The following is an 11,746-nucleotide window of genomic DNA, read 5'->3' on the forward strand; positions in this document are numbered from 1 at the left end:
GTTTATTATGTGGTATTATAAAAAAAGTCATTTAATATTTATCATATTGACTGGCTAGTGGTCTTTTATTTGTTTAATAGGGTGTGGAACCAAACAATTGACTTGCTTTTTTCATGGACATAAGTTTGTTTTTTAACCTTTTTGCCTTACTGGGAAAGAAACTGGACTCAAGCAAAGCAGACACAACACTGCTTTCTATGGACGCTTCGCATCTACTCTTTTTTACCCTGAAGCACCAGCCTGGGCAGAACTTGGGGTGCTGAAGCCGTGTGGGAGGTGATGGCATCTTGCCTGGGTGTCTGCTGGTTCTGAGCAGGCTGTGGAGCAGGGGCGAGTTGTAGTTTGTGCACAGGAAGCCCTGCAAACCCTGTGGGTCTTGGAAGAGCTGGGGTGCCTCCGTGCCCCTCCGGTGTGAGGTCCCTGCTATCCCTGGCTGTGTGGTGAGGAACTGACCCACACCACTGTCGGCCACGGATAGAGTGGAAGAGCCACACCGTGTTATCAGTACCTGTTACTCATGAAACCTGCTGGAACTATATTTTTCCAGGATTTGAATGGTCTCGGAGCTTAACATGGGATTTCATCTTCAAGCAGCCAGTTTTGGTTCAAATAGTCATTTGTGTGTTTCTTCCTTCAACCTTTTGTTACCTGCCAAGAAGGAGCACAAGCTTTTGTCCAGGACCAGTTGAGAACTAGGATGTTTGTGACGGAAGTGAGCTTTGTGGTCCATAGAGCCAGCATCTAGGTTTTTATTGTGTAAATATACTTTCAGATGCCATGATTCTCACCCTCCCACGTTTTTTTTCCAGGTGCACTTACGCAGTGGGAAACCATGATTTCATAGAGGCCTACAAGTGCCAGACCGTGATAGTTCAGTATCCTTTGTTGTTTGTGGTAGCTGTCCAGCGTATAGCAGATAGAGTGGACAATTTGGGGTCCAAGATCTTCATACATTGGGCCAGTTGTTCACACCTGCAATTGGGAAGGAATTAAAATATTTTGGAAGAGAAACTCATGTTAGCTATTTCACTTGGGTACTTCAGTTTAGCATGGATCTTTTTGTGTGTGTATGTGACCGGTAAGGGGATCGTAACCCTTGGCTTGGTGTGGCCAGCACCATGCTTAGCCAGTGAGCGCACTGGCCATCCCTATATAGGATCTGAACCCTCGGCCTCGGCGCTCCCAACGCCGCTGCGCTCCCAGCGCCGCACTCAGCCGAGTGAGCCATGGGGTCGGCCCTAGCATGGATCTTAAGACTCAGTCAGGGCCAGCCTGGTGGCGCACTGGAGAGTGCGCCGCTTGGGAGTGCGGCGGTGCTCCTGCCAAGGGTTCAGATCCCATGTGGAGACCGGTTCCCGCTCACTGGCTGAGTGAGGTGCGGGCGCAACACCGAGGGTTGCGATCCTGTTGCCGGTCCCCGGTACGGGCGCGACACTGAGGGTTGTGATCCCGTTACCAGTCAGTAAAAAAGACAAAAAGGAAAAAAAAAAAAGACTCAGTCAGTTACTAATATACTAAGGAAGAAACTGGTTAAGAGGAAGGATTTTATTTAATTCCTTTGAAAGGAATAATATTTTGTTGTCTTTAAGGCATTAAGTGTAGTTACAGGGATGGGTTAAGTCTGCTTGGTTAAGTCCAGAATTCAGGCATGGATGGACAGGGGTGGGCTTGCACACACACTGTCATTTAGTTTTGGTCACTAAAGACCTTCAGTCAGTTTCTTAAGTCGTTTAAATGATATTTCATAGTTAAGGCCCAATCAAAGAGTACTCTAAATATTTGTATGTATCTCTAGATTTTAGTTTGCTTTTTTTATTTTTAACTATCTTTTAAAAATATACCCAGAAGAAAGCAAGCTACTAACTAGTAAGTCTTTTTGGAATTAAAGAATTCTATAGTTGATAAAATAAACTTTATACTGTAGATTCTAAGGCACTTACATGTATAACTTGTGATCATCTGGGCTCAGAGAAACTAAATAAAATGTTTGAAATTGCTGGGTTTTAAAAATCTTATAATAATAAGTCTTTCTTATTTTGGAGAAAGTGTGTATGAAGTAAATATATTTAGTATACTTATATCTGATAGTATACAGATGTTTGTGATGTGGGCTTATACCTTTTTTCCTTCAAGAACTTACTACTATTGTGACATATAATCTTCTAGAGGATGAGCTACATTCCTTAAAATTTAGATTATTTCTTATTCTTTATTTTTACCATGTGTAGCATTATTTGAATTTGTGTATGGGATACGTTCCTTAATATGGTATATCATTCTTGAGGGCGTTCCAGGCCCACAAAGAAGAAAATTGGTAAGTATGAATAGAAACAGCTAGAAATTAGCAAATGGCAATTTTTTTTAGCAAAAACTTTGTAAAATTTGTTTTAAATAAATATGTATTTTTCTCTCTATGTGGATATTTAACATTAGTATGTTGATAATGGAATTATAACAGTCTATGTAAACTTAGATGGCAGATCAGCCAGATTATTTGCAGTATATCTCTATAAAGTATAATTTTTATTTGAGCACTTTCCTGCACCCAAATATTTATTAAATACTGTTTTTTCCTTCAGTTGTCAATTTTGAATTTACTTTTGGTTTTAAACTTTGGGTAAAAGAGACAGACCAAGTACAGTTCATTTGTGTGATATATGTAATAATTGGATTATTTTAAATTCCTTACCAAACAACTAATTCTTAATTTTATGATTTATGATTTTGTCAACAAACTATACATAGATTCTGGGATTTGTTTCTACTAAAATAACCAAAGGCCTTTTACAAACAAACAAAAAATCCACCTTTTCCCTTTTTGAGTGAAGACTAGTCTTACACATGAAAAGAAGTCCAGTATTGCTAGTTAGATGTATAAAAAGTTGTTTTATGACATTTTGCGTGTTACATACTCTGGTTTCTTTTGGGAAATCTTATCAAACCAAGTCTTTTATAGTGGAGCTGTTTGGATGGTGGTGGAGAAGGGAGAGGGAGGTGGTGCCCTGGGAACCCCTAACTGGACCAGTGTCTGGGCCTCTGAACAGGGTGGGGGCAGTGGGTGTGGAGCCCTTCAGCATGTGGCCTCAAGGTTGACCCGGAAACCTGGGGCTGCAGTCTGCCTTGATGCGGGGGGTGAAGAAGCAGAGGCCATTGAGTTTTCGGAAGGGTATGGACCCCATGCTGGGTAGTAGTCCTGGCTGTTGGTGTTCTGCCCACCTCTGAAATCTGAGGATGAGCTCTTGGACCCCATAGCCTATTCAAACATGTTTGCTTTTGTCCTGTAGGGCTCTGCCTGTCATGTATGCAGTAGCACTTGACCTTCGGGTATTTGCCAACAACGTAAGTTTAATTTCCTATCACTGTTATTTTAAAATTAAAACCTGGTGCTTATCTGTTGCTTGATTTCATGTCATTCTTTCCAAAAGGATTGAGGGTGTATTTGGTATAGGGAGCACAAGAGCAGGAGATGGCTTGACTGATTGTTCTTTCTGGATTGGCACAAACAGATTTAAATAAACATTTGCTCAGATTTCCCCACTGTCAGTATAGAGGGAGATGTTTTTGTGTGTGGTTAACCAGTTATGACATGCGTTGTTTTTTTTAAAAAAGGGAAACAGGGCCGGCCCGGTGGTGCACTGCTACAGTGCACCGCTTGGGAAACATGGTGGCGCTCCCGCCGAGGGTTTGGATCCCACATACAGACCGGCCACTCACTGGCTGAGCGAGGGGCGGGAGCAACACCGAGGGTTGCGATCCCGTGGCCGGTCCCGGTCCGGTACGGGTGTGACACTGAGGGTTGCGATCCGTTGCCGGACACGACAAAAAGGAAAAAAAAAAAAGGGAAACAGTAGCGAATGAGCGATTCTGCATTCTCTTTCACTCTTAAGAGGTGGTTTGACTCCTGTCATAAAGAGTTGTAGCTCAGTGTACATTCAGGCAGTAGCTAAGGGTGTTTCTGGTGTCAGGGTTAGAGATGTTGGATTTTATGGGTGACTTCCCCTTGGGGATCAGCATGAGCCCCAGTTACGGAACATCAGTTGTCAAGTTTTTGGTCTTAGGACCCCTTTATAGTTTAAAAAATTACTGATGACTTCTGATTCCAGAAAAGAGGTGGTAGAGACCTTTTTCCCTCTTCCTCCTGCTACAAATAGTTAAAACCCTGGGAGTTATAAAGCCAACATGGCTCTGAGAGGGGAGAGAAGCAGCGGACTGGGGCCCGTGGTGTCACATGCAGTGAGTCCCTGGGTTTTCTTTTTGCCTCCCATCTGTCCTGGACTGGGTGTCTGGAATTACCAACAGGCAGAGATGAAAAAGCCCCAAGGAAACCAGGCAGTGGGGAAGATAGCCCAGCAAGACAGTAACTGCCTCACCCCATGTCATACTCAACAAAAGAATCTGCAGGTCCCTTCCGCCTGTCAGCAAAGACTGCCCTGGGGGCCTGGACCCCCACCCTACTCAGTGGCCTGCTGGCACAAGATGGAGAAGTTCTGAAGTCTTGTCACATGATACCACAAATGTCTAAGATATGACTGAAAATCACCGATCAGACTAAGAACCTGGAACATCTCAACTTTCTGAGAGTTTGAATGAGAAAAAAACATTTAACAGACACCAACTCTGAGATGACACAGATGTTGGAATTGTCTGAGAAGGATTTTAAAGCAGCCATCATAAAAATGCTTCAGTGAGCAATTTTGAACATGTGCTTGAACAAATGAACACATCGAAAATCTCAGCAAAGAAATGGAGGACATAAGGAAGAGTCAAGAAGAAATTGTGGAACTAAAAGATATGTTAACTGAGGACCTAGAGAACTTTCGTTTATTTCTGTTATGCGTATTTATATTTACTGTGTTAGAAATTTTAACTGGGAAATTTTAAAAATATTTATTCATTTTAAAATAATAAACCTTTTACATGTTAATAAAACTGACTTTTTTTTTCCTTTTTGTCTTTTTTACTGACCGGTAACGGGATCGCAACCCTCGGTGTCGCGCCCATACTGGGGACCGGCAACAGGATCGCAACCCTCGGTGTTGCGCCCACACCGCGCTCAGCCAGTGAGCGGGAACCGGTCTCCACATGGGATCCGAACCCTCGGCGGGAGCGCCGCCGCACTCCCAAGCGGCGCGATCTCCAGTGCGCCACTGGGCCGGCCCATAACTGACTTTTTAAATAGAAAGTTAACTGTATTTCCCAAACAAACAAAATGTACTAAGAGAGGCATTATTTTATATTTTCATCTCTTTAATGTCTAGTTAAACAGAAGCCATCTGGATTCTCTTATCTGCTTCCACACTCTGTTGCAATATGTTGTTTGGTTTGAAGTATTTGAAGACATTCTGGCCTCACACAGATGTGGATGGAAAAGGGAGGAGTATTTTAATAGCCTTTTCAGATCATTGTAGATAATTCTTCCTTGACACTACACCAAAACTCCAAGAGTCAGTTTTTTAAAGGTTAATTACATTGTGACCTTTGAAGTGTCATGGTGAACTTTCTCTATTTTTGTATTAAAATCTGCTGTCCTGTCATGCACTTTTATTTTTTTATTTTTATTTATTTATTTATTCATTTGACCGGTAAGGGGATCTTAACCCTTGACTTGGTGTTGTCAACTCCACACTCTCCCAAGTGAGCTAACCAGCCATCCCTATATAGGGATCCAAATCAGTGACCTTGGTGTTATCAGCACCATACTCTCCCAAGTGAGCCATGGGCCAGCCCTGTCATGCACTTTTAATGGATATTTTATCCATGCATGATTTTGTAATATCATACTGTATTAGTTCATTTCTGTTGCTTATAATGTAAATACCTGAAACTGGGTGTTTTATTAAAAAAAAAACAGAAAATTTATTGCTTACAGTTTCGGAAGCTGTGAAGTCCACAGTCCAGGGAACACATCCAGTGAGGGTCTTCTCTGGTGGTGGCTTTACAGCAATGCAGGGTCTCACATGACAGAAAATGATGGAGCAGAGACAGAGAGACCCTCACATGCTCTTTTAAAGCCCTCAGAACCACACCCCTGACCACCATTATTAATCCATTCACTCTGGCATGGTCCTCCAATCCAGTCACCTCTTCAAGGCCCCACCTTTCAATTACCATAATAGTATTTCCCACCCTCAGCAGTTACAGTGGGAATTAAGCTTCTAATATGTGAACTTTGGGGGACACAGTTTGATCATTCCACAGTACATACCTTCATCATGTCTTAGTCTGTTCGGGCTGCTGTAACAAAATGCCATAAACTGGATGGCTTATAAACAACAAATCTGTTTCACATGGTTGTGGAGGCTGGGATGTCCAAGATGGAAGTGCGGGCAGATTCGGTGTCTGGTGAGGACTGCTTCATGGTTCACAGACCACTCCGTATCACTGCATCTTCACATGAGGGTAGTGGGGAGGCAGCTCTGGAGCCTCTTTTATAAGGGCACTAATCCCATTCATGAGGTCTCTGCCCTCATGACCTAATCGACTCCTAAAGGTCCCACCTCCTAACACATCACCTTGGGGGTTAGGATTTCAGCATATGAATTGGGGGATGGGAGACACAAATGTTCAGACCGTAGCAGACCATTTGGAAAATTTTGGCTCACTAAGTTAGGCAGCAGTTCCAAATGCATACTTCGTTACGTTAAAGAAACCAAAAACAGAAAACTCTACATTTGTTAATATCTTCAGGGAGCTCATCAGAAACATCTTGAAGTAATGGGAAGCTGCCATGGTGGTTGATAAAAGTTTTCCAGAATTATATTTTTTGCTTGAAAGCACAAATGTCTTTGTCAACAAATGCTGTCCATTGTTTTCCTGAAGTGACAGGCTTGTGTGGTTCACTTTGGAGAGTGGTCTGCCAGCTACCCAGGCCCTGCTGGCCATGCTTGTCTGTCCTCTGTTTGTCCTATGGAAAGCAGCTACTCACACCAAGCATGCCGTCGCCATGTTCTGTCCCTCAGACACCGTTGCATACCAGTGCACAGCAGGCACGCATCATGCACACTTCCCACCTCATCACAAAGAATACTGAAAAAACGTGTGCTCAAGGACCAGGAGATAAAGAAGCTGATGTTTACTGTACCATCAAGGACTGAACAGCGACACTGGTTCTTTGGTTTGTTGTTGATCGCACATGCATGGTGTCGAGGACACAGCGACTTCCAGTGTAGTTCGGTGCCACTGGAGGGCTCTGGTGCACAACCCACCATTGTGTCTGCACCATCGGTGCAACTGTCAGTACAGTAAGAGAGACAGGTAATGGCTTAGTGCTATCAGGAAAGTGGTTTTGACCATGAGGATCATCTGCAAGTGTGTTGAGGGCCCCTATGCATTCATGGAGAAGTGAGTGGGAGAAACAGAGCTTCCTTCTTCTCTAACCAAGGCTGTCCTTCTGGAACAAGGAGAGAGTTGGGCTTAGTAATGACTTACTATCCGCTCAAAGTTTTTGCTTCAAGGGTTTTGACTAGTCCTTCCTAGGAGATGTGACGTTCAGGGACTGAGGTAGGCAAAGCTAGCGCAGTGTCACATACAATGCAGGGTTTAAAAACTGGTGACTGATTAGCTTCAATTAGTCAAAGAAAGATTTGATTTGTGGAGGAATTGGGATAATGTATAGACTTCCAAATTTTAAAAAATACTATAGTATACACTAGATGATTTCTCCAGAACCTTTTGGGACTCTGACTTAATTTCACCTATCTTTGCTTTAAAAAACCAATGTTTTGGCTGGCTGATTAGCAGTTAGAGCATAGCCTTATAATGCCTAGGTCACAAGTTCAATGCCTGTACCAGCCAGCCACCCAAAATAAAGCACCAAAAAACCAATGTTTTTATGTTTTATTAGGCAGATCAACAGTTGGTAAAGAAAGGAAAGAGCAAAGTTGGGGACATGTTGGAGAAAGCAGCTGAACTGCTGATGAGCTGCTTCCGCGTGTGTGCCAGCGACACGTGAGTAAGGGCACGGAGATCTGCGAGGCACTTGGTCTCCCCTGCAACAGTGCAGCCCTTCCTGCCTGCCCTCTGTTTACTATGGACATGTTTTACTTCTGTGCATATTGTAACCCCGCAATCATTGTTACTTTTGCCTTAAAAAGTCAACTGCTTTGTAAAGGAAATCTGAAAAGAGAAAAAAGAGTCTTTTACATTTACCTGCATATTTACCATTTCTGGAGCTCCTTCATGCAGACCCATGTTCCCATCGGGTGCTGTTTCCCTTCCACTGAAGAGCTTTCTCTAAGCTTTCATTTTTCTGAAACCACCTCTATTTTATCTTCATTCTTTAAGACTCCTTATGCTAGATGGAGACTTGGCAGCTGGACTGTTTTTCCCTTGCGGAGATGTAAATATGTCATTCCGTCTGGCCTCCTTTGTTCCTGGCCGCAGAATCAGGTGTCGTCCTCCCCACCGTTCCGTCCCAGATGGGCCTTTCTCCTCTGGCTGTTCCCTTCTCTGTATCATTGGCTTTCAGTAATTTGACTCTGGTGTGCCTAGTTACTGTTTCTTTAAAATTCTCCTGTTTAGGGTTCATTGAGCTGCTTGGATTTGTAAGTTGATGTTTTTTATTTGATTTTTTAAAATTTAGTTTTTACATTCTTTTTTCAAAGAATTTTTGGCCCCATTCTTTCTCTTGTGCTTCCTGAAGTCCAATGGTGTGTGTGTCAGAAAACGAGTATTATCCCACAGGGCACCGGTGCCCTGTTTGTTTTCCAATCTTTTCTCTCTCTCTCCCCTCATTTTTGGTAATTTGCATTGATCTGCTTTCAAGTTGACTGATCTTATTTGCCACTATTTGTTTTTTATTTCTCAACTTTCCATGTGAGTCTACTTCAGAGTTTCCATTTTTCTCTTAAAACTCTATCTCTTCACCCATTATATGGTCCCATTTATTTACGAGTTTTAAGAAATTGTAAAGCAAAGAAAGATAAGCAAAGCTCTCCATATGTAAATAAACAGATTTAAAACTGTTCCCAGAATGTAGACCAGCTTCATGTTTCCAGCACTCTGTCCTGTACCTCAGCCCCACTTCAAAATGTTCTAGCCGAGCTGGACTTTCAAAAGTGCCTTAGTGCACACAGATACTTTCCCACTGAGGCTTTTCACAAACCTGTGTGCCTTGCCCAGAAGCTCCCGACCCTGCCCCGCCACCTCTGCTCACTCCAAAGTCTCCGGCTTCTGCAAAGCCTCTCGCCACCAGGCCTCGAGGTGGAGTAGACTCTGCTCTTGGAAACTTTGGTAGCAAGCTGGACTTCTCCCTCATTGCGCTCGCCAAAGTGACATTTGGTGACGTATTTAATATGCATTAGACTGCAGCACGCCCGAGGGCATCGTCAGTGTCCCCGCCCGCCCCGTTGTAGCAGCGTGAGTGTTTATTAAGTGGATGCTTGGAATTTTGTTTGGTTGTGTGCTCCTGCACAGCAGGGATCCTTGTTTCCTTCGGTCAGGCAGTGGTTTCTCAGCTATGGCACCAAAAGCACGGGCAACTGAAGAAAAACAGAAATTGCACTTCATCAAAATGAAAAATGTTTGTGCTTCCAAGGGTACTATCAAAAAGTAAAAAACAATGGTAGAATGGGAAAAAATACTTGCAAATAATACATCTCATAAGGGTGTAGTACATAAAGAACTATCACAACTCAACAATTAAAAAAGACAAATAATCTAATTTAAAAATAGGCAAAAGATTTGGAAATCTTCCGAAGAAGATACACAAATGGCCTGTATACACATGACAAGAAGGAAGCTACATCAGAGCAGGCGAGCTGCCGCTTCACACCCTCGGCCTGGCTACAGTCAGGGAGACCGGGGCCCTGGGCGCTGCTGGTCGGCATGCACGTGCTGCGGCAGTCCTCAGAAAGTGAGACACACAGCAGCCGCGTGATCCAGCAGTCCTACTCCTAGGTGGACACCCGAACTACTGAAGCAAACCCAAGTGACTGATGGTCCCCTGTCTCCAAAAGAGACTGTTCCTCCTTGTGCCGGACGGCGAGGGCGCCACCACAGATGTAGCACTTTCCATAAGTCATAGGGTGCTTGTCTGTGCACTTGTCCCCATGGACAGGTGAGGAAAGTGAGACCTAGAGATAGTGTCTCACCTGAGGCCATGCTCCCAGTTAGTGGTAAAATCACATGAACTGGTTGTAGCAGCTAACTGGGCAGTTATCAAGCAGGCTTTGATTTTTAGAATTAAATTGTATTTCACGTTATTGTGAGTCTGTGTGGACACATTTTGATCTTCAGGTGAGATTTCATTTTCCCCTGCTTGTGAACAGCCTGCTTGTTTTCTGTTCTGGGCACTTCTATTTTTTTGTGCCTTGACTTCTTGCACTTGGATTTAGTATTCCTAGGCAACGTGCCACTGGGCCTTTCTCTTTCTGGCACCACCAGAAAGAGCGTCGGCAAGCTCTACAGTAGAGAGCCATCTGCAGAGTGAATATACGTGGCCACCTCAACTCTGACTTTTGTCTCAGTGTCTTATCATGAAAAATTTTAAACATTCAGCAAAGTTGAGGGATTTTACATTGAATATCTATGTATCCACCACCTCTGCTACTAACTTTTGACTATACTGGTGGCATGTCCTTTATCTGAAGTGCTGGGGACCAGAGGTGTTTCAGGTTTGGGATGTTTTTGGATTAGGGATGCTTGGCCTCTACTGTCTCCGTTGTGTCTATTCATGTGTCTTTCCATCTGTCCATTGATCCATTTCTGCTTTCTTCTTTTCTTTGTTAAATGTGTTTCAAAGTTCATCACAAACATTGGTACACTTTCCCCTAAATACTTCAGTTTTCTCTTTAGTCTTTTGAGGTAAAATCTACATATGATGGGATGCACACACGTCCTAACCGTGTGTCTGCTGGTTTTTGATGCGTGCACACCTGCATGGCCCAGACCCTGCAGGGAGGCAGGACACTTTTTCATCCTAGAAGTTTGCCTTGCGGCGCTTCGCCGCTGTTCTTGTGTTCTCACCGTGGATTAGTCCTGTGTTTGGCAGCTTCGCGTACATGGGCTCCTACAGGGTGTATGTTTGCGTCTTCCTCCTTTTGAGATTCATCCTCGCTATGTATTTCACTAACTCATTTTGTTGTACTGATACAAGAAAATACTCTTTCCATTTTTCAAAAATGCTTTATAACAATCAGCTTTTATATAACATTGCTGTAAACCAGGCAGTTTTCAGCTGGTGTGGAGGAGGGAGTATGTTACCCAAATGCGTAACTGGGATTAAAATTCCTGGCTTGCTCTTTTTTTTTTTCAATTTTACCTATCAGATAAGACATCTTTTTTCACAGTGTTATTTTATTTGATGAGTATGACTTGAGCTGTGGGATTTTATCTCAAGATAGTAATTTGTTTAGGCAGTTTATTTGGTAATTTATGTATAAAGTTTTTACCTTCTATGTAACTTAAACTTATTTTCCCGTAGTCGCGCTGGCATAGAGGACTCTAAGAAGTGGGGGATGCTGTTTCTGGTGAATCAGTTATTTAAAATTTACTTTAAGGTAGGCTTCTGTTTGAATACTTTATAAATTTCCTTTCTCCCTGTCTTCTGAGATACCATATTATTTCTATAATTATTAGCTAGCCACCTGGCATTGCTTGGGAAATGATCATAACCATATTTATGACCCTAATAGCTCACATTTGTTGAGTACCTACTAAGTGCAAGGCACTGTTCTAAATGCGGTACAGATGTCGTCTAATTTAAAACAGCCTGCTCTGAACTAAGTTACTAGCTCTGGGGGAAACT

General features: G+C 43.0%; 1 protein-coding gene across 1 annotated transcript in view; it reads left to right on the forward strand.

Moving 5' to 3' along the window:
* PCID2 (PCI domain containing 2) overlaps nt 1–11,746 on the forward strand; it is a 30,421-nt gene that overhangs the window by 14,726 nt on the left and 3,949 nt on the right. The window contains 5 exon segments of the mRNA XM_008572931.1: nt 746–875; nt 2,273–2,314; nt 3,285–3,339; nt 7,844–7,947; nt 11,423–11,511. Of these exon segments, the coding sequence (XP_008571153.1) occupies nt 746–875; nt 2,273–2,314; nt 3,285–3,339; nt 7,844–7,947; nt 11,423–11,511 (420 nt within the window).

This window comes from Galeopterus variegatus, unplaced genomic scaffold (assembly GCF_000696425.1).
Source record: "Galeopterus variegatus unplaced genomic scaffold, G_variegatus-3.0.2 Scaffold848, whole genome shotgun sequence".
Lineage (NCBI taxonomy): Eukaryota > Metazoa > Chordata > Mammalia > Dermoptera > Cynocephalidae > Galeopterus > Galeopterus variegatus.